The sequence below is a fragment of the Colletotrichum karsti genome, assembly GCF_011947395.1.
Source record: "Colletotrichum karsti strain CkLH20 chromosome Unknown Scaffold4, whole genome shotgun sequence".
Lineage (NCBI taxonomy): Eukaryota > Fungi > Ascomycota > Sordariomycetes > Glomerellales > Glomerellaceae > Colletotrichum > Colletotrichum karsti.
This window is the reverse complement of record NW_024065904.1, coordinates 880,170-906,212: the sequence shown is the minus strand read 5'-3', so window position 1 is coordinate 906,212 and position 26,043 is coordinate 880,170. Positions and strand designations below refer to the sequence as shown.

The 26,043-nt window shown below is 57.1% G+C and overlaps 12 protein-coding genes across 12 annotated transcripts; 7 read left to right on the top strand and 5 right to left on the bottom strand.

Annotated features, from left to right (window-relative positions):
- Positions 1–766: 766 nt before the first annotated feature.
- On the top strand, positions 767–2,430 carry CkaCkLH20_01800 (peroxisomal-coenzyme a synthetase; the record flags this gene model as incomplete). The annotated part of the gene is made up of 3 exons (XM_038884519.1): positions 767–1,309; positions 1,364–1,400; positions 1,457–2,430. The coding sequence occupies 3 exons, from the start codon at positions 767–769 to the stop codon at positions 2,428–2,430; spliced, it is 1,554 nt and encodes a 517-aa protein (XP_038750219.1).
- A 410-nt stretch (positions 2,431–2,840) lies between these two features.
- On the bottom strand, positions 2,841–3,323 carry CkaCkLH20_01799 (uncharacterized protein; the record flags this gene model as incomplete). Its single annotated transcript, XM_038884518.1, has 1 exon — positions 2,841–3,323. One exon carries the CDS (start codon positions 3,321–3,323, stop codon positions 2,841–2,843), a length of 483 nt encoding a protein of 160 aa, XP_038750218.1.
- Positions 3,324–4,635: 1,312 nt separating this feature from the next.
- On the bottom strand, positions 4,636–6,153 carry CkaCkLH20_01798 (uncharacterized protein; the record flags this gene model as incomplete). The annotated part of the gene is made up of 5 exons (XM_038884517.1): positions 4,636–4,788; positions 4,837–5,022; positions 5,073–5,453; positions 5,502–5,887; positions 5,940–6,153. The coding sequence occupies 5 exons, from the start codon at positions 6,151–6,153 to the stop codon at positions 4,636–4,638; spliced, it is 1,320 nt and encodes a 439-aa protein (XP_038750217.1).
- Positions 6,154–6,962: 809 nt separating this feature from the next.
- CkaCkLH20_01797 (60s acidic ribosomal protein) lies at positions 6,963–7,499 on the top strand (the record flags this gene model as incomplete). The annotated part of the gene is made up of 4 exons (XM_038884516.1): positions 6,963–7,031; positions 7,111–7,188; positions 7,259–7,394; positions 7,453–7,499. 4 exons carry the CDS (start codon positions 6,963–6,965, stop codon positions 7,497–7,499), a joined length of 330 nt encoding a protein of 109 aa, XP_038750216.1.
- A 422-nt stretch (positions 7,500–7,921) lies between these two features.
- On the bottom strand, positions 7,922–8,967 carry CkaCkLH20_01796 (ubx domain-containing protein; the record flags this gene model as incomplete). The annotated part of the gene is made up of 3 exons (XM_038884515.1): positions 7,922–8,561; positions 8,616–8,823; positions 8,883–8,967. The coding sequence occupies 3 exons, from the start codon at positions 8,965–8,967 to the stop codon at positions 7,922–7,924; spliced, it is 933 nt and encodes a 310-aa protein (XP_038750215.1).
- A 963-nt stretch (positions 8,968–9,930) lies between these two features.
- CkaCkLH20_01795 (integral er membrane protein) lies at positions 9,931–11,109 on the top strand (the record flags this gene model as incomplete). Its single annotated transcript, XM_038884514.1, has 7 exons — positions 9,931–9,970; positions 10,023–10,093; positions 10,160–10,182; positions 10,238–10,296; positions 10,349–10,464; positions 10,516–10,653; positions 10,714–11,109. The coding sequence occupies 7 exons, from the start codon at positions 9,931–9,933 to the stop codon at positions 11,107–11,109; spliced, it is 843 nt and encodes a 280-aa protein (XP_038750214.1).
- Positions 11,110–11,683: 574 nt separating this feature from the next.
- Positions 11,684–12,999, bottom strand: CkaCkLH20_01794 (fatty acid desaturase; the record flags this gene model as incomplete). The annotated part of the gene is made up of 3 exons (XM_038884513.1): positions 11,684–12,352; positions 12,432–12,710; positions 12,796–12,999. 3 exons carry the CDS (start codon positions 12,997–12,999, stop codon positions 11,684–11,686), a joined length of 1,152 nt encoding a protein of 383 aa, XP_038750213.1.
- A 1,488-nt stretch (positions 13,000–14,487) lies between these two features.
- On the top strand, positions 14,488–15,015 carry CkaCkLH20_01793 (uncharacterized protein; the record flags this gene model as incomplete). The annotated part of the gene is made up of 2 exons (XM_038884512.1): positions 14,488–14,824; positions 14,888–15,015. 2 exons carry the CDS (start codon positions 14,488–14,490, stop codon positions 15,013–15,015), a joined length of 465 nt encoding a protein of 154 aa, XP_038750212.1.
- A 1,959-nt stretch (positions 15,016–16,974) lies between these two features.
- Positions 16,975–18,784, top strand: CkaCkLH20_01792 (uncharacterized protein; the record flags this gene model as incomplete). Its single annotated transcript, XM_038884511.1, has 2 exons — positions 16,975–17,895; positions 17,999–18,784. 2 exons carry the CDS (start codon positions 16,975–16,977, stop codon positions 18,782–18,784), a joined length of 1,707 nt encoding a protein of 568 aa, XP_038750211.1.
- A 763-nt stretch (positions 18,785–19,547) lies between these two features.
- CkaCkLH20_01791 (uncharacterized protein) lies at positions 19,548–20,655 on the top strand (the record flags this gene model as incomplete). The annotated part of the gene is made up of 2 exons (XM_038884510.1): positions 19,548–20,112; positions 20,174–20,655. 2 exons carry the CDS (start codon positions 19,548–19,550, stop codon positions 20,653–20,655), a joined length of 1,047 nt encoding a protein of 348 aa, XP_038750210.1.
- A 33-nt stretch (positions 20,656–20,688) lies between these two features.
- CkaCkLH20_01790 (dihydrofolate synthetase) lies at positions 20,689–23,183 on the bottom strand (the record flags this gene model as incomplete). The annotated part of the gene is made up of 3 exons (XM_038884509.1): positions 20,689–21,301; positions 21,454–21,721; positions 21,938–23,183. The coding sequence occupies 3 exons, from the start codon at positions 23,181–23,183 to the stop codon at positions 20,689–20,691; spliced, it is 2,127 nt and encodes a 708-aa protein (XP_038750209.1).
- A 1,186-nt stretch (positions 23,184–24,369) lies between these two features.
- On the top strand, positions 24,370–26,043 carry CkaCkLH20_01789 (uncharacterized protein; the record flags this gene model as incomplete). The annotated part of the gene is made up of 2 exons (XM_038884508.1): positions 24,370–25,032; positions 25,087–26,043. The coding sequence occupies 2 exons, from the start codon at positions 24,370–24,372 to the stop codon at positions 26,041–26,043; spliced, it is 1,620 nt and encodes a 539-aa protein (XP_038750208.1).

Genomic DNA, 26,043 nt, shown 5'->3' with positions numbered 1-26,043 from the left:
CAGCTTTCGCAATCGTCGCAAAGATGAAATGCAGTCAGCTCTCACTCAGCCTTGGTTCGCGAGGCGGAATTGAAGCTGGGCTGGAGCTGCTGCAAAGACCCACCCAAATTCGAACGGTGAACATGCACCCCAAGCAGAGTTCTGTCACGACTGCGGGCCCGTCCGCGCCTGGGTTTCAGCGCCTAAGGCCGCTGGACCACCAGGACCAGCAGGGAACCCACCCCCTGGCGGAGTGCGGCACGGCGCCCAGCTTTGCCGCGCAATCGCCTTCTCCTCGGGGGTGTTTTCCTTTTCTCATGGCTGAAGCGTGCCCCGGAAGGCCATATGGAACACGGCACAATGGGACCGGGGCAATCCGGCTTGTCCCAGGCTGGGCTGGCGTCCTGAGCACATCATCGCTCCCAGTCAGGCTTATCAGACGAGGAATTATTATGGCTCTGGGGACCTGGGAGTTTTCTTGGAAACCTGTTCAAACGTAGACCTCTCCCTCTGTACTTTTAACATCGAAATAACCCTATTGATCCTCGTCATCCCGTTGAACGGTATCTACTCTCCTTTCGGCCAAAGGTTGCCATCTAATTCGCTGTCGTTCATCCCATCCCTCACACGTCTCACCTCCGAACCTTCTCCGAATTCGCTTCGCCAGTGGTCGGTAGTGGTTGCAATCCGAACTGCCGTCTGCGCGCATCGCACATCCCATCACACCTTGAATCCCTCCAATTAGGTCCTCTGCAGAAGAGCAGAAAGGGTAATAATCGTTAAAGCAATGGCGTTGACACTCCAAACGGCCATCAACGGCCCCGCCAACTCCCCGGCCGTCATCATCCCCTCCAAGCCGGAGGCCCTGACCGCTACCTACGGCGACCTCATCCGCGAGACGGCCAACTTCCAGGGCAAGCTCGCCGCCATCGGCATCACCCACGGCTCCCCCGTCTCCATCGCCACCGTCAACTCGTATGAGTTCATCGTCTCCTTCCTGGCCGCCTCGTGGCAGCGCGGCGTCGCCGCCCCTCTGAACCCTGCCTACAAGCAGGACGAGTTCGAGTTCTACATCGAGGACGTCAAGTCCGCCATCGTTCTCGTCCCCAAGGGCGCGTATGCTGCTGGCGCGCCTGCCGTCAAGGCCGCGCAGAGGTTCAATGCTGCTGTCGCTGAGACGTATTGGGACCCGGCTAAGAAGGAGGTCGCTCTTGATGTGAAGGAGTTGGGCCAGTTGAAGGGCAAGGGGCCTGAGCAGGTCCTCAAGGCGCAGGCTGATGATGTCGCCCTCGTTCTTCACACCAGCGGAACCACTTCCAGACCCAAAGTTGTAAGTGCGATACATCTCACTTGAGTTGGAGCTATAAGACTAACCGTGCGAAAGGTGCCTCTCACCCACCGCAACCTGACAAGAACCATGAGTGAGTTCTCACCGTTCACCTCATACTCACCGACCCCCTTGACTAACACGCAACAGACAACATCCAAAACACCTACCAACTCACCCCGGAGGACCGCACCATGCTCGTCATGCCTCTCTTCCACGTCCACGGCCTCCTCTGCGGCCTCCTCGCCCCCCTGGCCTGCGGCGGCTCCATGGTCGTCCCCTCCAAGTTCTCCGCCACCGACTTCTGGGCCGACTTCATCGCCCACAAGGCCAACTGGTACACCGCCGTGCCCACCATCCACCAGATCCTCCTCAAGAACCCGACCCCGAACCCCCTCCCCCAGATCCGCTTCATCCGCTCCTGCTCCTCCCCGCTCTCCCCCACCGTCTTCGCCCAGCTCGAGGCCACCTACAAGGCCCCCGTCCTCGAAGCCTACGCCATGACCGAGGCCGCCCACCAGATGACCTCCAACCCGCTCCCGCCCGCGAAGCGCAAGCCCGGCACCGTCGGCCTCGGCCAGGGCGTCGACGTGCGCATCCTCAACGACGCGGGCGACGAGCTCCCGCAGGGCGCCGAGGGCGAGATCTGCATCAGGGGCGAGAACGTGACCAAGGGCTACCTGAACAACCCCTCGGCCAACGCGTCGTCCTTCACCAAGGGCGGCTTCTTCCGCACGGGCGACCAGGGCAAGAAGGACGAGGACGGCTACGTCGTCATCACGGGCCGCATCAAGGAGCTCATCAACAAGGGCGGCGAGAAGATCAGCCCCATCGAGCTCGACAACGTCCTCACGCGCCACCCGGCCGTCTCCGAGGCCGTCAGCTTCGCCATCCCGGACGACATGTACGGCCAGGACATTGGCGTCGCCGTCGTGCTCAAGCCGGGGCAGCAACTGAACCAGGACGAGCTGAGGGGCTGGGTCGCCGAGAAGCTCGCCAAGTTCAAGGTGCCCAAGAAGATCTACTTCACCGAGACGATGCCCAAGACGGCCACCGGCAAGATCCAGCGCCGTATCGTGGCCGAGAAGATGCTGTTGCAGGAGCAGCCCAAGGCCAAGTTGTAGATTACCCTTGGCTGTGGTTGACTTAGACTTTTCCTATCATAGATTCTTAGAGGCCTACAGGTCCGTGTAAGAGCAATTGTAGATCATGGAGTCGGAAGAGTGAAAGAGCAAGATGTATTAGAAGAAGAAAAAATTGTAGATACCTAGATGGATAGAATAGAGGGGTTGTTTCCATATCTATAAACGCCATTTTCATACATGATACACAGTAAAATCGTCTAGGCTCTCGATCTCGTCAAGTAAGCCGCTTCTCAGGTATCGTCCCAAGACCATGCCATGAACCAATTCATGGCCGTCGTGACCCAAAACCCGCTCATCCATCCGTGCCTCCGATTAGAAAACAAGAAGGCCCCAGACGCCGAACCCATAAAGTCATTCGTCCTCACTCCAACGGAAACATGACCCCGCGCTCAGTCGTAGTTGGCGCCCTCGTCGTGATCATCATCGTCGATATCAGGATCCTCCCCTTCCTCCGCGTCATACAGCTTCTTCGGCGGCTGCTCGGAAGATACGTTCCTCGGCACGATCTTCTTGGGCGTGACGGCGTGCATCTCGACCCAGCACGAGGCGCCGTCGGGCGCCTCCCACCTCACGGGCTCCGTGGCGGCGGACTCGTGGACGACGGCGGCGTCGCCCTGCTCCTGCGCCAGCCGGCGGGCCTCCTCGTTGGCGTCCGCGAGCGCGGCGTAGACGCCCAGCACCGACGTCGAGGACGTCTCGTCGGAGCCGTCCCTGTACAGGACGAGGGCCACCGCGTGGGGGAAGTCGCGGCGGACGGGGAGGGGCGCGGGGCGTTTGGGGGGTGGTGAGTTGCCGGGCGCGACGGCCGAGGTTGAGGACGCGGTGCGCTTGTGCGCGGTGGTGTCTTCTTCGGACATTGGTTTGATTGTCATTTGGGTGTTGGAGGGTGTTTTTGTTTGTATTGAGACGAGTGATCGACGGGATGTCGAAAGATATGATGATGTGGTGGTGGTGTGTTTGGTAAGAGGTTAGGTTGGTATGTAAGTGTCTTAGAGATGTAGAGATGTAAGGGAGAGCCGAGACCTCTTCAAACCTTGCGAACCCGGCCGCAGGAATGCTTGATATATATATGTATACAGAAACGCCGAAATCTCGCAATATCCGATGGATGAGTGATTATATGACTGATTATCACGGACAGATGGAGTCCTCGGAGCTTGGTAAGGTAAAGGTCTCCGTACAAGGCCCGCCGCTTTTCCTCTCTTCCCGCCCGGCGCACACAATCCCCGGTCGTGTACCTTGGGTACCGCGGCGGTTCCTGGAAGCTGCTGGCCTGACATGGATCGATCCAGAGTCCACGCGGGTCACAGGGACAGGCTTTCGGGGGGTCCGATGACCGGCGGGCGGGCCTGCGGGCTACCTTACCAAGCTGCTGGCGAGCGCCGCGATTGATGAGTGAAGGCGCTGACTGCCACTGACGTGTGTTCCCGAGACTGGAGCTGGCTCGGTGTTGAGAGCTCTGGAGCGAGTGCGCGAGGTGCGACGAAAGCCGACTGTAGCCAGCTGGCCCCGCCGGTTCCCCAGTGTTGGGGCTGGAGAATGCTGGAGTCGGGACATGGGCAGGGGGAGCTCAGCAGGCGCGGACGGGCTTCTCTTTCTTGTCTGATTATCGCTCACATGGCAAACTTGCTGGAGCAGCCAAGGAAAGAGTCATCAGAGGGGCGGGATGATGAGCTGAGCCTTTTTTTTCTCTCCCGTGATGTGTTCCAGGTACGCTGCCCAGTCGACGATACGGCATCACGCACACTCTCTCCGCGGACTCCGCGGCGAGACGACGAGGAGCATAGCAGCAGACTCAATGAGCCAATTCCCGTTGCCTGGCCCTGACCTATGCCTAACTTTTGTCGAAGCAATGGTCAATGTCAGTCTCAGAAGTGGCTATGCGCATTTTCCAACTGAAGAATTTCCATGCCTGGACACCATTGTAGATGCACTGTCAAAGTTGCCATCTGAACATTGCAGGAGCTCGAGCGCTCACGGTTAAGCTCACCGAAAAGCATGTCATTCGTCCGTAACTGAATACACCAGAGTTTGCCTCGTCCCGTTTGTCTTTCCCATTACCGTAGACTGACATCCTGATTCCTGCCAGTCCAATGTGACCAGTAAAGAACACAAGACCAACATAATGATACAGCCGCCTGTCCTCTTACGCCGAAAATAATCCACAACAAAGACTGCTCACGTCTAAGCCTCGGCCTGTTCCTCGGCCGCGACACGGAGCTCGTAGTTTAGCTCAAAACACTCGGCAAGAAGCTCGTTGACGCTGCCCTGGCCTTCCGGAATGTCATCATTGATCATGAATTTTCCGTCCTGGCGCATGTTGTCGATAGAGTGAAGCTGAGGATGGTCAGCTAGAAGTCTCAAATCAGGTCAATAGTAACTTACCTTCATGCTGTATGGGTACATGTCTCTGGCCGATTGAACACCGCCGTTGTTCTTGACCTCAATCAGGCATCTCTTCAGCGTCTGCAGCTGGTTGTAGATCGGCAACAATGCCTCGGAAACGGGCTCGGAAGAAATCATCAACGAGTAGACATAGGCGTAGCTTCTTCGAATCAGGTACAACAGTGTCTGCCGCAACTGTCAATGTCAATTCTATGATCACCCACGAGGTCACTTACACGCTGCACGTAGAGTTCTGCTGGCTTCCCTTGGTCGTCAAGCCAATTGCCGTCGACCCGGCTCTCGTCGATCTTGTCCAATTGCCTTTGGAAGTCGAACAGATCCGCCTCGCGAAGAGACCATGCTTGTGTGATTGAAAGCTTTTCGAGGTCATTCCGAATTCGCACCAGTATGTCGTAGGTAGGCTTGAAGTTCTCGGGTATCACTCCTTTCCTCTCAAGAACAACTTCTGACCACTTGAGGCACTTCTCCAGAAGCTCGGCTACCTCCTCACTACCAGCAGGCACCTTTCCATCTTCGCTGACGAATTTGCCGTCCTTTCTCTTCTCATCGAGCTCGCGGAGCTGAGCCTGGAGCTTCTGTACTTCCGATGGAGAGAACTGCGACAGTCAGGTGGGATTCCAAACACAGACGATGACTATGCGTACCTTTGTCCTGGTGTTTGCCAGGGACATTGACCTCAGGATTGAAATCAGCTTCTCGTACGTCTTCGGCAGAGGGTCCTCAAGACGATCCAATCTCTTCTGGAGATGTGCCAACGATTTCTTGCAGCGCTCCAACCTGTTGGACAGCAGAGTGATCAAATAGGGCGAGTATTCGTTTTCGGTGGACTTGACATTGTACGCGAGTTTCTCAACGGTGTGGGAGATGCTCTCAAGGTCCTTGGCTGAAAATAGGTCGACTTCGGTGAGATGGTCGAGGAGTCGTCGAATGGTAGAAGTCAGGGCGTAGGCAGCGGGAGCTTCGTTGTTTCGGCCGATCGTCATGAAGAAAAGTGAGAGGAGCTGGAAGCAGCTCTCCAACACTCTGTCCACTGTAGCGCGGGTTAGCCGTTGACCCCGCACATCGAGACGATAGCGCATTACCTCTGTTCTCCTCCCTTTGGTCAGTCGACCGGACATCGTTGAGCTCGCGAACCTGCTCAATCGTCTCGTCGTATAGTGGGATGACATCTTGACTGCGGATGTATGTGGTGCGGTCCTGCTTGAGGAGCTGGAGTCTGTCGCGGATGGAGACGAGCTTGTCGAGAATCTCCTTTTCGCGGGCGTCCCGCGGCGGTGGGCATGTAGGGGTATCCATCTCGTGTGACGTAATTTAAGACGGACGCTGGTTGCTGGGAGGGTTGTTAAGTTGGAAAATGGGAGACTGCCGGCTGTTCGCGATCATGGACGGCCAAGGCATGCACCTCGCGCGTTGGTAGTCGATGCCCTTGCAGGTCTGCCAACGATCCAACATTCAACGACGCAGGATGGCGGGGCTCGTGAGGGTCAAAGTTGACGGCCGTTGACTTCAAGTGCCGATGTCGTTTCTAGTAAAGGCAGTTTGGTCGGAGGAGACGTGGATGTTGTATTGGTAAGATAGATATCCGTGACAAAGAGTATCTTGCCGTAGCATCCGTAGCGAGATATGTAAGTAAAGCGGGATGATCGTCCTACGTTTACGCAGCTGGCCCGGAACCCAATGGAAGCACGTCAGCTTGTGATAGAGGTGGGGATGAGACGACCGTGCTGGGAGTCGAGGCATCAAGGTGGGGGAGCACGACCCGAGTGACACTGCAGCGGGACTGGCATGTCCAGCGTACTTGTTGATTGGTTCGGCTACCAGGCCAATCAGGCGCGCTGCAGAAGACGCTACGGAGGCTGGCTTCAGCCGAAGAAGTCCCATTTCAGACGCTTACCTAACCTGCCGGGGCCCTGGTCTGTCTAGAGAGCCCACCCAATCAGAGCCTGTTTTCAAGCGAGAAGGACCCATCAGGGCTAGGTGAGGAGGAATCGCATCCACACAACTCACGACGACTTTCTCTTTACGACCGCTTCACAAAAGTTTCATTCTCGACGACCATCCGCGCCAGACCAACCCTCAGTCGCAAACCCCCCAAAACCGTCACAATGTCGACCGCCGAGCTCGCTTCTTCCTACGCGGCCCTCATCCTCGCCGATGATGGTGTCGAGATCACTGTTCGTCGCCGACGCACCCCGCCTCGAAAATTCGAAAATTCGACATGAACGAAATTCACTAACAGTGGTGGTTCAATAGGCCGACAAGCTCCAGACCCTGATCAAGGCTGCCAAGATCGACGAGGTTGAGCCCATCTGGACCTCTCTGTTCGCCAAGGTACGACGCGCCGACCGATGAGGAATTCAGCGAAACCGAGGAATGGCAAAGACTGATATCAGGATCACAGGCTCTTGAGGGCAAGGACGTCAAGGACCTGCTCTCCAACGTCGGCTCTGGTGGTGGTGCTGCCGCCCCCGCTGCTGGCGGTGCCGCTGCCGGCGGTGCCACCGAGGCCGCTGCCGAGGAGGCTCCCAAGGAGGAGGGTACGTTTCGACCCCGCGATCGAGTCTCGCCTGTCGCAATTGCTAACACCCACCACAGAGAAGGAGGAGTCCGACGAGGACATGGGCTTCGGTCTCTTCGACTAAGCGATTTCCTGCGACGATTTCCCTTTTGTACTTCAACTGCATGGTTCCGGGGGTTCTACGAATCGCGCGATCATAAAAGGATTGGGTGGAGGCACGATGATATATCCTGTTGCCTTGACAGAGTAGCTCTCATACGATAATGTGAAGCAGCTCTACGCGGAGTTCACTGGACATCCAAAAATGAAAGTGGAATTTGGCAATGCTTTGAACAAATCAGATACGAGCAGCGCCTGAACTGGAGTCTTGGACGCCGACACGATACACCAACATAGTTTGAGTGGAAATGGCTTATGATCCTTAAATTGGTCTCCTCTGCCTACGAAAGACGTGATGCGTGACGAACATTGCTACTGCTGTTTTCTACCTCCCCAACGCCGGTCCATGCATGTCCCTCTCCAAACCGAAAAGTCTTCCCAATCAATCTATTGAACGATAAGGACGGCACTCGGGGTCAAGCCTGCCTCCTTCAGAGTCTTACTAAAGTCAGTGGCACCCTGGAACGTCTTCTTGGGGAACGTGGTGGTGAAGCCAGTGACCTCGAGACCGTTCTCCGACTGCAGCATCTGAGCAACTTCGAAGAGGGTGGTCTCTGCGGGCAGGGTCTTCATGACGTTGCCTCCGGAGGTCTGAAGTCTCAGCCGAGCTTCGTTGTGGTTCGCGGTGATCTTGGGGACGGAAGGCGGCGCAACGGGGCCGGGCTGGGGAGCTCTGCCTTCTCTCGCGGCCTTGGCCTCCTCGGCCTTGCGGCGACGCTCTTCCTTGTCCGCCTCAATCTTGGCTTTGATGCGGCGCTTCGCCTCGGCGTCGTCGAGCTTCTCCTGGCGCTTCTTTGCGGCCTCCTTGATCTGCTCCTTGCGCTGCAGCTCCTCCTTCATCTCGTGGCTCTCCTTGGTAGCTTTCTGACGGATTTTCTCATTGCGCTTGGCGTCCTCTTGATCCTGAACGGACTGCTTCGCTTTCTTCTCCTTCAGCTGCGCACGAAGCTCCTCAAGCTTGGCCTTCTTCTGCTCATCGGTCAAGGGAGCAATCTCCTCTGTCGACTCGGAGAAATCGGTGTGGTCGCTGCGATGTGTCAGCAACTAAGCTGGGATGAGGGGTAGGAAATTCCGAGCTCACGTCTTGGTGGCATGGTAGGAAGCAGTGTCCTGAGACTTGAAGCGCTTGCCACACTCATTGCAGACGAGTGACTTGGCAACACCAGTCTCAAGGGCCTCAATGTTGGCCTGAACTTCATTCTCATCATCTTCATCATCCTTGGCAGCAGCAGTAAGCTCATCGAGGGGCTTGTCCTGGTTCTTCTCAAGCCACTCAAGGGCGCCGTTCACTGCGATGTGTGTGTGAGCAATCCATGTGAGCGCATCTGAATCTTTGTGGAAATCTCACGGTTTCCAGTTTTCTTCACTGCAAGCTCAGCGCGGGCCTTCTCAAAGCCCATATCGAGCAACTGGTCAAGGTCGGATTGAGCCATTTTTGCTGATGGGCAGGGGGTAGCGGGGTTGTTGCTCAAATAGAAATAGGCAGGTAACTTATTCAAAAGTGAGTGAAAAGCTTGACAACCTTTGTGGAAGGAAAAAGGAGTGATTCAGAGCCTGTTGACAAAGGACGTTTTCAGTTGGCCAGATGGCAAAGGCACGCTGTTTGATAGGAAAGCACTGGCGTTTCTCCGAAATCCAATATGACCTGAGTCGTTGTTTCTGCGAAACGGACGTCATCTGCAGCTGCCTTTGGAAAGCGGGAGCTGTCCGTGGATCCAACAAATCCCGTCCAATGGAGGGGCTACTGTGGCTGAGGCAGCTCAACTCCGGCAGGTCAGCGCCACTTTCTACTACGCAGCATCTCCGCCAGACCTGCCCGAGCAACCTCATGGAATGCATCCATTGGTCCCTGCGATGCAATTTTAGTGGACGAACTCCGGATTAACCCCCATGTCGTGTCCGCAGCTCTCCCGGTGGAGGCCCCAGCGACGAGTTCCGATTGACCGCCCGCTGGGCAAGTACCTAGGCACCTCATTTTAGTAGGGGCTACCTTAATGAAACCTGGCCTGGAGGACTGCTCTGAAGCCAGGCCTGTGTGCGCATCCTCCTATCCCAATCGAGTTCAGCCCAGTAGCCCATTTGTTGGTTACGCTGCTGTGTATTACGTCGTGGGCTCTTGCCGTGCGAAACACCTGCTTTTGTACTTAGAATTTACCTGAATCTGTCTGGACCTTGCCCTTCCTTCCTTCCATTCAACCACCAAACCTTGCCCTTACCTTACAACCAGCGCTTTTAATTTCGCCCCGCGCGCAACATTCCTTCACTCTTTGCCATTAGCATCACGCCTTGCTCCCCAGGCAAATTTCTTCTTCCTACCCACGCCGACAGCTGTTTTGCATGCGCCGGAGTCCATAGACTCTCCTTTTCGTCCCTCGGCTACCCACCCTACCGCCATCATGTCCGTCGATATCGAGCCTACCGAGCTGAGCTTCAAGCGTACATCCAAATCGCATCTGCTTCGATCGACTCCATGCTCACCATCTCCTAGGGCCCTTCACCGTCGAAGTCTCTCAGATCCTGCGGATCAAGAACCCGAACCAATCTCCCATTGCCTTTAAGGTATGTCAACCTCCGCCACAGGCCCCTGCCGTCACGTCACCCTCTGCTAACTCGACGAACTACCAGGTCAAAACCACCGCACCTAAGCAGTACGATCCCATGCGCCTCGTGCACCCCTCGAACAGCGACTGACGACACCTTCAGGTACTGCGTTCGCCCCAACTCGGGTCGTGTTGAGCCTGGCCAAGATGTGGAGGTTACTGGTACGCTCCTCGGATAACTGCAAGGTGGTCACATGCAACTGACCAAAACCAGTTCTCCTCCAGGCCATGAAGGCGGAACCCCCCATGGATGCGAAGTGCCGCGACAAGTTCCTGGTCCAATCCGTTCCCATCACTGCCGACAAGGAGTTCGCTAGCATTGCCAACATCGTGAGCACTGCCCCAGCTTCCCGGAGGACCACGGTTTCTGACTCGAAACAGCTTGATCAGACAGACAAGGCGTCTATGACGGAGAGGAAGATTCGTGTCAACTGGCTCGCCGCTGAGGACCAGTCGCCGAACGGACAGGGCGCTTCTGGCGTCGCTTCCACTCCCAACCGTCACTCCGTTGTGAATGGCGTATGTTCTACTCCATCACCCAGCGCATTCGACGTCGCATTCAATGCTGACAAATGGCAGGATCACACTCCCGACGTCTCGCGCGTCTACTCCTCCCCCAGCCAGGAGACCGAAGCTGCAAGCCCTAGCGCTGGGCAGCCCACGAGCCCCGAAGTGAAGGACGACGCCGTTTCCGAGAAGGCCGTTTCGACGGTCAGCGCCGCCAGCAACATCGTCACCAGCACAGCCCAGGTCACCTACGATGAACTCAAGCAGAAGCTCCAGCAGGCCGAGGCCAAGATTGCCGGCCTCCAAGACACCAGCGGTCTCCGCCAACGTGTGAAGACCGAGACCGAGAAGCTGCCCAGCCCGCAGCAGGCTGCTGCGGCTGTGCGACAGGGAGCGGAGGGTGTCCCGGTGCAGATGGTCGCGATTCTTTGCTTGGTCAGCTTCTTGCTCGCCTACTTCTTTTTCTAATCCTGCTTTCTCGGATATTCCCCTTTTTCTCTGGTTCTTCCGTTGGAGGACCAACGAACATGACCCGCACGGCCGAGACGTGCGGCACATCAACGCCAGCACACTCACTAGCCACGGGAGAACGGTACGGCCAGCGGGCTTTTTGGAGGCGAGATTTACAGCGGACAAGACGGAGGACTTGTTGACGGCCTCGTGGTGACATGGGAAGGGAGTCACAAATCACACTTGTAACTATACGGTTGTTCTTTTTGTCGTAACGGCCCGGCGTCCAGGACGCGAAGTTTTCAATTCTGAAACTTTTCATATGTATACCGAAGTTTTCTTTACACACGTGAGCGGTACAGCGTTCTGAGCTGGTTCGCAGCCTCCAGCCATTGACCATGGTTTGAAGTCTAGCTAGCTTCCAGAGTGACTGAGTGGCCCTCTTTATCTCGTCCCGGGTGTGATCACCAAAAGTCCCTTAACACATCTCTGATATCGACGCAAATTTTCTCAATCATAAAATTACTGAAACCACATTACGACCTGGCGCGTGGTTTACTTCTATATTTTAACCCCCGACAAGACCCATCTCCTAAGCCTCAATCTCCTCGCGCGTCCACTTGGCGTTGCCGCCAACCATGCGTCCGCCCTGCTTCCTCTTGACACGGCAGGTAATTCCGACCTGCTCGTCAAAGATGAAGCGCCAGATGGCGTACGTCCAGCTACGGTGGTAGGGGAGGTCCTCGTAGAACTCGCTGGCGATCTCGCGCAGGGCGTGGAGCTTGGTCCAGGGGACGGCGGGGAAGTCGTGGTGCTCGTTGTGCAGGCCGACGTTGTAGGTCAGGAAGTTCAGGGGCCCGTAGTAGGAGAAGGTCTCGGGGACGGGGACGCCGTTGGCCGGGTCCTTCTGGGCGGGGGAGACGGTCTCGTAGACGTAGTGCTCGGCGATGAAGTGGCCGGCCAGCGGGTGCAGGGAGCCGGCGAGGAAGGAGGAGAGGAGGAAGTAGAGGACGGCGTGGCCGCCCCAGAGGGAGTAGATTGCGTAGTCGAAGGCCAGCTGGACCGCGATGTTGAGGTAGTGCAGCGGGGTCAGGGGGATGGCGTAGACGGTCATGGGGCGGACGGCGTAGAAGAAGATCTGGAAGGTGCAGAAGAAGGCCTTGCCGAGGATGGAGTCGAAGAAGACGGCTTCGAGGGCGGTGGGGAGGTCGGTGTCGAGGCCGTCCACGCCGAGGGACTTGTGGTGGGTGAGGTGGTAAGGCTGTTTGAGGATTTCGAGGTTAGCTGTTTGTCCTTCATCTTCCCTTTTCCCCCCCTGTCTCCTGGGTTTAGGAACTCACCCTGAAAGAGGCGCTATACGGCACGCCGATGGGCAGGTTCGCGAAGATGGCGAAGAGGCGGTTGGCGCGCGGGGAGCGGAAGGCGAGGTTGTGGGAGATCTCGTGGATGGCGAGGAAGAGGTTCTGGTTGGCGGTGGCGCCGAAGACGTAGCCGACGGCCCAGAACTTCCAGGACCAGAAGGGGGTGTCGCGGAGGAACCAGGCCCAGAAGACCTGCATGGCGACGACGCCGGCGACGACGTATTTCGTCAGGGGCTCGGGGCCGCATAGCTTGGTGACCTGTTCCCGACGCACATGTTAGTCCCATTGAGGAGGAAGACCTGGCCATTGGCGACGTGTGAAGTCGGCACGGGAAGTGAATTACCTCGGGGTGAGCCTTGATGATGGCCAGACGGCGAGTGCGGTGCGGCTCTTCGGTGTAAGTCCAGAAGAAGTCGCGCTCCTTGGTCTCCGGGGTCGGTTGCTGCTGGGCTTCCGTGGTGGTGAGCTTGCCGGCGGCGGCGCCGTTGGCGGAGGCGGCCTTGCGCTTTGACGGCTTCGTCACGGTCGAGGCGGCGGACGAGGCCATTGTTGCGGGATTCGGGGGTTGTGGCGTGACGGGAAACGACTGGCAACTTTTTGTTGTATGGCAGGTAGGTGTGTTGTCCCCAGATTCTGTGTGAACGAAACGAATCGCGGTGTTGGCAGTAAATTGGCAAAAATCTGTCCTAACTGGGAATAGGAGACAGGAAGAGTGGAGGAGGGGCGAGATGTAGATTGGGGGGGAAAACGAGAGAGATCGGATCACCTTGTGAGGCGGCCGGTCATTGATATACGAGTTTATACCAAAGTCAAAGAGAAGGATAGTGCTGTGTGCACAGAGATGAAGAACAGGTCCCTTGATGGAAGTGTAGATGTGCCCCCCGTTTGGCGCAAAGATCGAGCGGTGGTGGGAGAAGAATCATGCCTTCGACAATGGCAAATCTCCTGATGCCGCTGTTAGGGGATCCGAAGCGGTGTACTGGACCTGTGGCGCAGCGGGTATCAGTGGGGGAAGGGGACACCCTTGCCCCGCTGTGGCCAATCGTTCGGGGCATGTGTTTTGCGTTTCGTGGTCGCACGAGCGAGCTTTTTCCAGGCGGACAGGGGGGCACAACGAGAAATGTCGTTGGGTGATTTTTTTTTCTGTTGATCCTTTTGCCTTATTTCCTCCCCCTGAACCGCCTGGATGGATGATGGGATGGTTGGGGAATTGGGGAAATTCTAGAACCCCACACAACCACACTTCCATCATGATCCCCCTGCAGGTATTCTGTACGATGGTCTGGGGTGGGTGAGAAGAATACGGATACTCGCAGGAGTTATCGTGCATGCGAGATGGAGCATTGCTCTTCTTTCGCATGGCTTTTTTGCCCCTCCCTCTCCTTCACGTCTCACGACGATATTGGAATCGTTTTCGTCGCTTATACAGGGCCAATGACGATTTGAGCGCAGGTCATCACCTGACGCGCTCTGTACGCCGTCCTGTTGCATCGGAGCTTTTGGAAAGGGTGATCCCAGGCGGTCTTGGAAGCTTCTTAGCTTGACGCAATGCGTATGCTGTGAGCTGTCTGATCAGGTACGAATACATCGTATATCAAGTATCTCGGGTTACCCGAATCGCGACGCCGTGCGAGGGGCATGGACGACGACGCCATTTATCGTTCGGATTCGAGGATCGCTGGTGAATCTCCCTCAGGTGTTGGGTGTCGATCTTCGACGTCTGCTGGTTCCTGTGGTTGTGGTCGGCAACGTGAGCCGCGGGCCGGTCACAGACATATTAAGGTGTCATATCGGAGTGTTCACTCTCGCGCGGGGGATTGGGCAGTCGACGTGCCGTCCCTGCCGCGAGATTTATCCGTCCTGGTTATCCAGAGCAGTGAGATTAATTGCAGATTGCCCTCGGAGGGTGAAGTGCCGCGTGGGCGGGGAATACGATGAGACATAAGAGTCGCATGAGTGAAGCTTGAATCGACGCCCTCCAGAGCAAAATCTACATCTCGGTACCGTCTATAGCCTCTCAAGTCGAATAGTCAACATGCGCCTCGTCCTGCTCTCGACGCTCCTGGCGTCATTCACCGGCGCGGCCCTCGCCAAGCCCGAAAAGATCAGGGGCGTGAGCGACCCCGTCTACCACTTGTACCTCCAGGCGTACGCGAAGGACAAGACGATCGCCGTCCTGGGGCCCGAGGCGTCGGCGGAGTCCTTCAACATCGCGGGGTCCATCCAGAGCGCCAACTCGAGCTCGTACCTGAACATCGGAAGCGATGCCACGTCGTACAAGACGCTCAGGTTCGGCAACGCTTCGGAGACCAAGGCGTGGGGGCTGGAGGGGGACACCATCATCACGACCCAGGGAAGCACTTGGGGCCGTCGTGAGTGGCCCGGCCTTTGTTTTGTTTTTGATACTCGTGATGCTGACGTTGAATGATGCCCAGAGCTTAATTTCCTGGTCTGTCAACTGGATACCGGGTACTGGCAGTTGTACCTGCAGACTGGGAGCGATGCGCCCAGCGGCAGGACCTGCAGCAATTATCAGACGATTCACCTGCCATGCCTGTGCTAGGCAGAAGAGTCCGGGTTGTTGCGAAGACGGAGATGGTCGACAGATGGACGTGTATGTGTACGTTACATTGAGATAGCAACGTATCAACAACATGATACACGTCAAGAGAGCATCATGTCTCGGGCGTGGCCGGCGCCTGAAGAAACGCGTGTCTGCCTTGTCTGTGTGACGTTGAAAACATGGTTTTCGAACGTGGTGTTGATGCTTTGCATATATTGAACAGGGGAACCGTTGGCTGTCAGAGTAGGCGCCACTCGGCGATCAGCCGGGGCGAGTTTATTGGCCCCCCATGAGAGGCTTGTTCCGGAGTGTTTGTGTAACTCTAGGTTATTTCTCGGGTGATATCATGAAAAATTCAATGTGACTGAGTAGGTGTGTTGCTGGTGAACAACAGGTGGAGAATTCTCATGTAGCATCTATCACGGACGGGGTGTAACGATGTTGAGTGAACTTGGTACAGACTAGATGACGAAGAACACGAGAGAAGCTTGCGCAGTAGTATATCGGACACTTGACGGTATTCTCCGTGAAGTAACATGATGCGCATGTTGTGCTATGCTCGCATCTTTGTCGAAAATAGGAAATGAATCGAGGCGTAAACTGGAGTAGGAAGTTCGAAACGAGACATTCTGATGCGAGATAAAAGCAGAATAGGCAGTGTTACTTTGGGTAGCCTGGGATGTTGACATGGCAGAAAATGAGGTTTCCGTATTTCATTATCGTCTTATTACCCAATCTCGTCAACTCTAACGGAGTCGGATCACTGTAAGTATTGGAGCCAGGAGAGGAGGAGCAAGCTACAGACGAATGTAACTTGTGTATGCCGCGAGTCGCGGCAGAGATGATTCGCGAACTAACCACGACGGGTGATAAGAACAGGAACAATATTACAGAAGATTGATGTATCAGTCAACTTGGGGCAGGAGCAAGTATGAGGTTCCGTAGGCAGCAAGTCAGGAATCGAGACAGACTACAGATGCGAGGAGAGGATTCGAGTTTGCAGTACCAACTTTTTACAAGAACCCGAGATTTCCGTCAAGTATTCCTTTTGAGTTCAGGCTGACGGGTGAACGAGCGTGTCGAATGACCAGGTGACTGCCCGCGATTGAAGCCTGGGGAGGGTTAGGTGAGGTTGAGGTTGACAGAGACGGAAGGAGGGTCTCGTGATTGGCTGTCACATGCAGAGTTCTTGGAGAATCGAACCAACAGCCAAGGGCAGGGATGATATCAGAGCAGAGTGGAATGGCACAAGACAAGCGAGCGTCTGCCAGGGACCTTAGCTCCAGCTGCAGGATGGTGCTCCTTTAACGCTGCAACGCTGCAATAACCGCTGCAATATGTGCGGCCATTGGAACTGGACCTGATGGGCTGGACCGGACTTGCGCTGGTAATCGAGCAGGACGATAGGGGCACGCGACCTGGATTAAATGCTCCAGGCGCACTAACAATTGAATTCCTGTGGCATTTGACAATGTCTTGTACGCAGAAGCCTTGGCGTCTTTTTGGCTTGGTGACTTGGGGAATCGGTCTCATTGTTGCCTTTTTGAGGTACCGGGTAGGTATCAAAGAAGCGTCCACAACCTAATTGCTTGTTCTTGCTGTTATTAATCAATCTCCAACGGTCAAAGAAACAAGTAAGAAAGAGAGTAAATACTTGCCCGGCATGAGAATTGCATGTTCTACCACCAACCACACAGGCCTCTCAAGGCATTCATCCGTAGCGCCACGTGAAGACAAGCTAAGGCGGCTGGCTAGGTAGGCAGGCAGGTTCGTGCCTACCGGGCTACCTACCTTGACCTGCAATTAGGCGAACCAGCACACACCAACGCCGGCCTTAGCCTTCCACCATAACGACGCGGCATGCCCAAGCTCCTCTAGGTCTGGGTCCGCTTCCGCTTCCTGCCACCTCGCCCAAAAATCTCCCGTCCCGGTTGAATTTAATCAACAAGGCTTCCTACACTGGCCGAGTTCTCGCTCTCTTTCTCCGACCGAAAGCCCACGTTCCACAACTACGGCTTCATCTACAATAACAAGCCCGGCAAAACTTCCCTCCGCCGACTCTGCATCGCTGCTCCCTTGCCTGCCAACCCAAGGTACCCAGAACGAAACGAGCCCTTCCCTGTTCTGCCTCACCACCATCTCGGTCTCGGCCCCCTCACCTCACCGTTTCTCTATACCAACGACTCTCACCTGACGTCGCGCCCACCGTCGAACGAACGCGACGAGCACCACCGGGTGCTTCCCCCTCCGACCGACCTCCTCAAGTCGGTCTGCGGTCCGCGAATCCAAGGTGGCCGCCCATCGCAACACATAACCTGCTCTGTCGGCGCGGCTCCAGCACGCCAGCTCGTCGCGCCGATGTGGTGGTTCTTCCGCATCGTCGCCAGTGCCATCTTCCTGTTGAGCATAGTTCTGTCCATACCCGTCGCCTTCGATGTCGGCGGCAGGGACAGCGGTCTGGCCTACAGCCTGGCCCTCTCCGGTTTCTACTTTGTCTACTCCGCCATCGCTGTCGTGACCCCGGAGAAGTCGCGCGTCCGCTGGGCTATATCTGTTATCCTCCGCCTGTCGCAGTGGATTGTCATCCCCGGTCTTTTGATCTGGGCTCTTGGCCGCTTCGCTGTTGACGCCGGTGCGACCAACTGGGTGGAGAGGACGCTGCAGGGTATCACCACCTCCAAGTCGACGTCATGGGGCGAATGGGTCTTTGGCGAGGGCGGTGTCATCGAGACCATTACACTGGGTGGTTGGGATAAGACGCTGAGCTACTCGAGCCCGGTCTTCCAGCTGTTGGAGGGTTTCTGTACTTTGCTCGTCATCCAGGCGGCGGGCCAGATCACAAAGTGGCTGGTAAACAGAGGACGAAGCGATACTTGGGTTGTAAGTCGAAATCTGCTGTCGGAGTAGCGATATCCTGGCAATAGCTGGATATACTGCTTACAACAAGTCCCAAAGTCTGACGCGCCTGCTAACATCGCCTCAGATTATCCTTCTCGCCATCTCCGGGAGTGTGCTTGCTAGTGCTGTATACTTCCTCTGGCGGGTCGCCCACTTCCCTTATATCGACAACTTCGATGCCATCCTTATTGGGGTCACCATGACATCGGCCTTCTTCCTCTGCGCCTACGGAATTGGAAGCGGCCGCGGAAACCCCATCGAATCTTCTCTTCTCTTCGCATACGTCGTTTTGTGCGTTTACCAGATTTTTACCGATTACAAGCCTTCAGAAAACACGGCGGATCACCAACAATCGGCGCAACCTGATTTCCCACCTCTACCACCTATCATCATGGCATCTTACTCGACACTCCTGCACATGCTTGGCTCTCTACCTCACGCCGTGCATTCTTCGCTCAGCCTCCTCTACGCTGCTTTCCAGACCATCACTCCGTCTGTCATCATCTCCCTCGCCTTCAGACTTCTTGTCTTTTACTGCGCCACTCGCATCATCCCGGCAGTCCGTGAGTCTGGCGCCAGGGCTCTCATGGAGGAGCCATCTCTCGAAGATACCGACGCCGCCAACTGGCTGATTGGAATCATTACTTACTTCTCTCCCTCGATCCTCATCGCTATGTACACAAGCTTGCTTCTGCAACATTTCTCAACAAGCGACGGGCCAGATGGATGGACTCTCAGGGGAGGTGATCCCGGTGGTAATGTCTGGCGCTGGACAAACGTGGTCGGAACAATGGCCCTGTACGCGATTGAGCTGTACTTGGGCGAGGGAGACCATGACGGTGGTCTGACAAATCACTGGAAGCTGGATTAAGAGAGGTTCTTCTACAGAGGATCTCTGACAACACCGTCTCCAAAAAAGAGGGACAGCAAACTCTGAGCTCTCGGGGTCTAATGAGTATAGCCTGTTCGAGCAGGGCGGGCAGGGCAACAAAAGCTGATCGATCAACGTACATAGGGTCGTTATGACACATGGGTTTCGGGCATGGGCAAGGGGATAGGGAAGGCACAACACGGCGTTTAGGGAGGAAGTCTGCATGCTCCTTTGGCAATTATTTAACTGCGGATTCTGCGGGAGGGCTTAAAGGAACTCTTACCAGCCCGCGGGGCATATTACTATTCACTGCCTCGAGCTTTTCCATCTTACATTAGGAAACTCATTTACTCAATCAACCGCATTGGAGACTTTATATGGCTCCCGTCGACATGGAGAACCCTTCGCATCACAACCTGCTCAGAATAACCTACCGACTCGGCGTCGGCCTCGGCAGGCTTATATCACGAAAAATCAAAATGATATGCTAGTGGTTCGGACGACAGCATGTTGGCGCAAGTCGTCGAAGTTCGGAGGAAGGCGGGATACCCGCAGCTGATTGGGGAGGCCCGGTGGCTCGGGAATAATGGGCCTCTTTGCGACGAGGGGCACTACGTGCGCGCCCGACCTCGGCAACTCGTCATCTTCAACTTCACTTACACCTCAACAACAGCCGAATATTCATAACATCACACATTACAGCACGCTCGATTTTTGAACTGTTTCAAGTATCAATAGTTTAAAGTACATCCAATCCGCCAAAATGCCGGAGCAAAACCCAATGCAATCCTCCGCCTCGCCTCCCCCGCAGGTCTCCAAGTCCACGATCCACATGTCCGGGCTCCTCGTCGACGTCTACGGCCTCGACGAGCTCGCCGCGCAGAACCCCGCCTCGGTCTCTTGCCTCTGGCTCTTCCACGGCCGCGGGCGCCGGAAGGAGGACATGGGCGACTTCGCCTCGCGCGTCGTCGCCCGGCACGCCGCGGGGAACCCGGCGGCGCGGGGCCTGATCGCGCTCGCCTTCGACCAGCGCAACCACGGCACGCGGCTCGTGTCGGAGGTGGCGAACGAGTCGTGGCGCGGCGGGAACGAGAGGCACGCCATCGACATGTACGCCATGGTCGCGGGCATGGTGGGCGACACGCGGGGGCTGATGGACGTCGCGGAGGGGATTTTGAAGGTCGAGACGGGGGGGGAGGGGGAGTGGAGGGTCGAGCAGCACCTGGCGCTCGGGGTGAGTCTGGGGGGGCATAGTACGTGGCAGGCGCTTTTCGGGGAGGAGAGGATCGTGGGCGGGGTTGTGATTATCGGGTGTCCTGATTATATGGGTGAGTTTTGAGAGTGTGGCCATGACGATGAGAAGGAAGGGTGATGCTGATGATTTTGCAGCTTTGATGACGGACCGCGCGCAGAGGTCGAAGCTGGCGACGTACTCCGCCGAGGACGACGGGGCCTCGTTCCTGGGCAGCAGGGACTTCCCTCCCGACCTGGTGTCCGCGTGTCTGAGGAACGACCCGAAGGGCATCCTCTTCGGCACCGGGGCCGTGCCGAGCGCCGCGGCGGACGTCTCGGAGGGCGAGAGGCAGCGTCTGCGCGGCCTTCTCGACGCGCGCGTCCGGGGGAAGAAGTTCCTGGTCTGTTCGGGGGCGGTCGACAGGTTGGTGCCGTATTCCAAGGCGGAGCCGTTTGTGAACTTCTTCGAGGAGGCGACGAGGACGTGGTACGCGGACGGGGGCGTCACGTTTGAGAATATCGTGTACGAGGGCGTCGGACACGCGTTTAGCGAGGGGATGGTCGAGGACGCGTGTCGGTTTTTGTTGGATGCTGTTAGGGATGGGGGAAAGGGGGAGGAGAGGCGGGCGAAGATTTGAAGGGAGGGAGGTTTGCAGTAGAGAGATATAGCCCTAAGCCCATGGCCTTTTTGCGTCTTCTACGAGCGCCTCGTGGCCGTTTACTATCCTGGTGACGACACCACTTCTACTTCTTTCTTCATCGCTTTTGAATAAGCCGTCCTCCACTCCCCAGGGGTTCCTCGCGCGTCTCTTGCCGGCCAAGCTTGCTCCGACGCCGTGCGGATCCTCCGTCCATTCATCCACGGCGCGTTGCACGCCCGCGGCGGCGCCCGTCTTCTCCTTGTCGCCTCCGTCGCCGTGCCCGTCCGTCTTGTCCGCGGCGGTGGCGCTGGCGGCTTGCATGCCCGGCGGATCGATGCCCAGGAAGTGCACGCGGTCGAGGGGGAAGCTGATGGCGGCGCAGTGGCCGTCGACGATGCGCGGGCGCTTGAAGGCGTGGCTTACGACGGTCATCTTCCGGGGCCAGGCCGAGTGCGTGCGCCAGAAGAGGATGAGGGAGTGGAGGATGTTGTGGTACGAGTCCAGGGCCTGGGAGTCCTCGAGGATGCGGGTAGTGAGGTCGGGCTGGTGGTCTGCGGGGAAGATGGCGAAGTAGGCGTTTGAGCGGGCGAGGGCGGCGTAGCTTTGGGCTTCGGAGAGGGGTGTTTCTTTGCGGGTCGGGCCTCTGGTGGTGATGTTAGTTTTCGTGGTTGGATTTGAGGGGGTGGATGGGAGTTGGAGATGAGATGAGTGAACCGCGATCGTTCGGTGTTGATAGACAGGATGAGACGGGAGTTTGTGTAAGCCGGGCGGCGCCGCACCGGTGTATTTTCTTACCCCGAAAACACGAGCACGGCGGCCGGGTCGTCCCGCAGTGCCGTTAGACCGGCCTTGATGTGTTCGATGAAGGTCGGCGTCTCGCCGGTTTGGAAGTCGGCGATGAGCCACTCCGACTCGGCATGGCCGTTGGTGGGGCCGCCGGTCCAGATGCCGTGGCAGCAGACGACGATTAGATGGGACGGGGTTGTCATGGCCGAGCCGGGGTGAGGGGGCAGGTAGCTGTTGGGCAATTGAAAAGCAGTGTGAATTTGCGTGTCGATTGCCGCTGTGGGTGAGACGGTGGTGGATCATGTGATTCTGTGGCGGTGAGGAGTTGGTTCCATCAATGTCATGCGATGCGTCGCGGCCTTGGGTGATGTCGTTGACGAGTGCTGAGATACATGACGCATTCGTGTGAGATTTAACATTTGGTATTATTTGATAGATATCATATTGGCTGGCTATTATGTCAACGGAGTAGGCTAATCCTCTCATATCTCACCATAACCTCCGTATGCATCTCCAACCAAGTAAAGACTGCCTGTTACAACAATAGGGCCATCGTTGGCATTTTCAACGGCCCATCTCATGGCGGCCTCAAGGTTCTCCTCTCCATCGAATAGTTTCCTCGCACCCGCTTCAGATGCCATGTCTCGCAAGGTGGCCACAGGCAGAGGCTCGACCCAGGGCATGGTCTCTCGTCCCGAAAATGGTACGCAGGCGACATTGTCACCGGGCCTCAAAAGCGTGCGCAGCATGCCTCCAGCATCTTTCCCGTCTTGTTTGGATACTGACACGATCCAAGTGACGGGCTTGTCTGCAACTCGCAGGCGTCGCTCAACATATTCAGAGAGCGTCTCTGCAGACTGCGGGTTGTGAGCACCGTCGATGAGGACCGGCTTGCCCTTCCGTGAAGGATGCTTCTTGCTGATTTCCAGCCATGACAGTCTCCCCAGGTGACTAACATCCTTCAGGATGGGCAAGGCTTGCTCGGCAGAGAGGTTCAGATGGGGATAAGCAATCTGGAAAGCCGCGATGGCGCATGCCATGTTCTGGGCTTGGTGCGGCATTAGATCGGACCGGTAGAGCGTTTCCAGCAGGCCGGCCTGGTTCGTGGTGAGGTGCAGCGGCGCCGAGAGGCTTTCGGCGTGTTTTCGGAAAACCTCGAGGACCTCGGGCGGGTTGCTGCCGTCGACGACGCACGGCACGCCGGCCATCATGATGCCGGCCTTCTCCTTTGCGATCTCAGGCAAGGTGTTACCGAGAAATCCCTGGTGGTCGAGACCGATCTTGGTGATGACGGTCACCTTTTTGCGCTTGAGAACGTTGGTCGAGTCGAGTCTGCCGCCAAGACCGACCTCGACTATACCCGTCTGCACGTCGGCATGCGTAAAAACCCCGAAAGCAATCAGGGTGGTGACCTCGAAGATGGACAGCTGTTCCTGGGAAGCATCCTGGGCCAATCGGGTCTGCTCATCGTCTAGAATTTTGCGTCTCACATCGTTGTAGACGTCTTGCTGAACAGGAGTGCCATTGATTTTGATGGCATCTCGAGGCTCAACCAAGTAGGGCGATGTGAACAGGCCGTTGGAGACGCCGAAGGAGCGGCATAGGGCGGAGAGGTAGGTGCAAGTCGAGCCCTTGCCATTGGTGCCGGCGACATGGATTGCGTCCCATTTCTGGGGAACGCCCTCGAGAGCCCTCGAGATGCGGTGGAGGCCGAGGCTGATGCCTTTGATGGAGGCCATGTCGTAGTGCGCCTCGAGGTCGAGGGATTGAAGCTCGTTGGGGGTTTCGGTACGTTCCAGCCGCGAGTCCGTTACCTTATCTTTAGGCGCGGGGCATAATCGCCGATATCGTGGGTCTGGGACGTCAGTGGACAAGGGCGGTAGCCCGGCAACGACTCGAGATTCTCGAATGTGGCTCTTTTTCGGGACTGGAGAGTGAGTCACTGGAATTCGCAGGTGATGGATGGGTCTCTGATTTTCAGGGTCCTGATGTCGCATGCGGCGCAACGCTCTGGGCGAATGAATCGGCCCATTCCAGCCAAACCTTCCTGCTGGCAAATTGAACGTGAATGCGGCGCGGGCAATCCACGCGACGTAAAGCACGAGCAGGAGCACGCGCATGAGAGGCACGGCAGCCCTGAAGGTGCGAACCTGGAAATCCAAGCTGGAGGGTACGTACCTTGCTTACGGCAGCACAGCCACAAACTCGGGCCATGCATGGTCCAAGCTTTTTCATATCCACAACGAGGAAAGGAGTGTCCGTGATTGGCCAATATTGCATGCTTCAAAAAGACAGGGGCGGACATGGTGGCCAGCCACTCACCTTACTTTTTCTAAAGCGGCTATTCCCCAAAGACGTCCAACTTTCATTTTTTCTTTCCTTTCATTCAACCCGTCCGTCCCAGTGTCCCCCGTCCCCCGTCGTCTCTGTCTCCATCCCCCATTCCTTCCCCGTTCCCTCATTCCGTCCTCCCGCCCGCCCCACGAAAAGAAGCCATTTTGGCCCCGAATCGCGCATCGCGAAACCATCGCGACCTCGGTCTTATTTCCATCAACGACCACTTGCTGTCGCTCTCATCAACCCCGCGACTCAGTTGCTGCACCCAAATATCAAGTTATTTGCCGTTGACACCATTGCGCGCGACCGTCAGTCAACATGGGACTCCCGTAAGTCCTCCCACCCCTGTGCTGCCCCGGTTGCGCTGCGTTGCCTTTGCGCCGTCGCGCCTTGCCGGACGTTGGCTCAAACTCAGCGCCGCCCGCCCAGTCGCGTCACCCTATCGCTGTCGTTCAATCCAATTCAATGTCTCCATACAATCCCGTCCCGTCCTGTTCATCATCAGTACCATCCGCCTTTCCTTGACTGCGAATTCCCGGCCGCCCTAATGACCGCTTCGGATTTTATCGATGCCGAGCCGCTCGTCAATTGCCGTCGCCCTTCCTAGCGGCTCCGTCTCATCTTGCCCTCGCATCCCCCGCTAATCTCGCAACCTTCTGCCTTTACAGACTCTTCGTCGCTCCTGTTGAGTCCGACCTGCCGTGCAAGGTCGGCGATAAATCCACTGCCACACGCCACGCCCGCTCTTCCATTCGGCGTGCCGGCCGTGTCGAATCGCGGCCCTTTCGTCGGCGCGCCGCCTACCTTCGCGATAACTTCCCCACTCCCGGTCCCGAACCGAACTCGCGCCCTCGGTATCCATGGATCGAGGACGGCGCGCCCCCGCCCCCCGAGGCCTACGGTGCACCTCCCCCGCGCACCACTCCGCCCAGCGATGCCGACCGCCAGGCGCCGTCTGACCCGCAAGCCCGCGAGGCTCTACGTGACATGCGCAACCGCGACTTCGACGCCAGCGAGGCCCGCGAGGCTCGCTTGATATCTTTATTCGGCGAACGCTGGGTTCTGGAGAACATTCCTCCGTCTCAGAGAATCCCTAGCCCGCCTCCTCCGCCTGGCGAGCAGCGGCCCTCTATGTGGGAAGAAATCGAGCGCCTGTACGACGATAACTTCCGCGGATCGCAAGGATTTGATAGAGAGACCAGCTCGGCTGAGCGACGAAGGCAGCGCGCCCAGCTGTCTCGTATGTCAATGGTTAGTAATCTCATCAAATCAATACCAATGATGCGCGATGCTAACGATGAACAGCCTGCGCCCCCTGTAGCTGCTAGATTCGATCGTAGCCCTGACCATCCCGCTCCAGCCCGGCTACCTGGTCGCACAGCTCGGGGCGAGTCCCGCGCCGAGTCCCGTGGCCAGTCTCCCGTTGAACACCGGACGCGGTCACCGCAGGGCTTTTACTTATCACACAGGGCACGAGGTGTGCGCCCAAGCGACCGTCGGTATCGTGCCTTCGGCCACCTGGGCGAAAACCCCACCGCAGACGGCCTCGGCGATCGAAACAGAAGCCTGAGTCCCGACGAAGACGGCGTCTGGGATACGCTTCTCACCACGCTTACGCCTGATCCGCAGCCTCCCAGTGCTGGCTCTTCATTCGCGTCAGCGACGGCCTCGGCATCTGCCTCTGCGTCTCAGTCTCAGAGCGCCGGAGCTTCGTCTCGCACATCTCTCACCGGACCTGAAACGGCCGAAGAGACTCTTGAGCAGCCCTGCGAATCCGGAGTCGATAACTCAGATAGCGAAGGCCAGGAAGATATGCACATGGGCAGAGGCTGGCCGGAGCATTGGACGATGAACTATCCCTCCCGGCACCGGCGATTTGTGTCTGACTTGGATGCCAACGACCCGAGCAGAATCTCATTCGTCAGGGCGGACCGGCCGTTTGTGGGACGCGAAGACAGCGAGATGCGGCACCGTCGGCGTCTCGAGCTCCTGCGTCACTACCGAATTGCCACGCGTGACCCGACACCGCTCCCCGAGCTACTGGATCATATTGTGAGAGGCTCCAGCGAGGAATCTCGTGGCAACGCTGATCAGGGGAATGCCGATGCTGACTCGGCGCCAACTAGCCACAGCCAAACGCCGAACGATAACGCGCTGCACGGAATGCAGTTGATTGTGCGGAACCTCGCCCGAAGGGAAGACATTCCTGACGAGTGGTGGGCAGGCGCCGGGCTCAGTCGGAACCTGCCCGACGAATCTTGA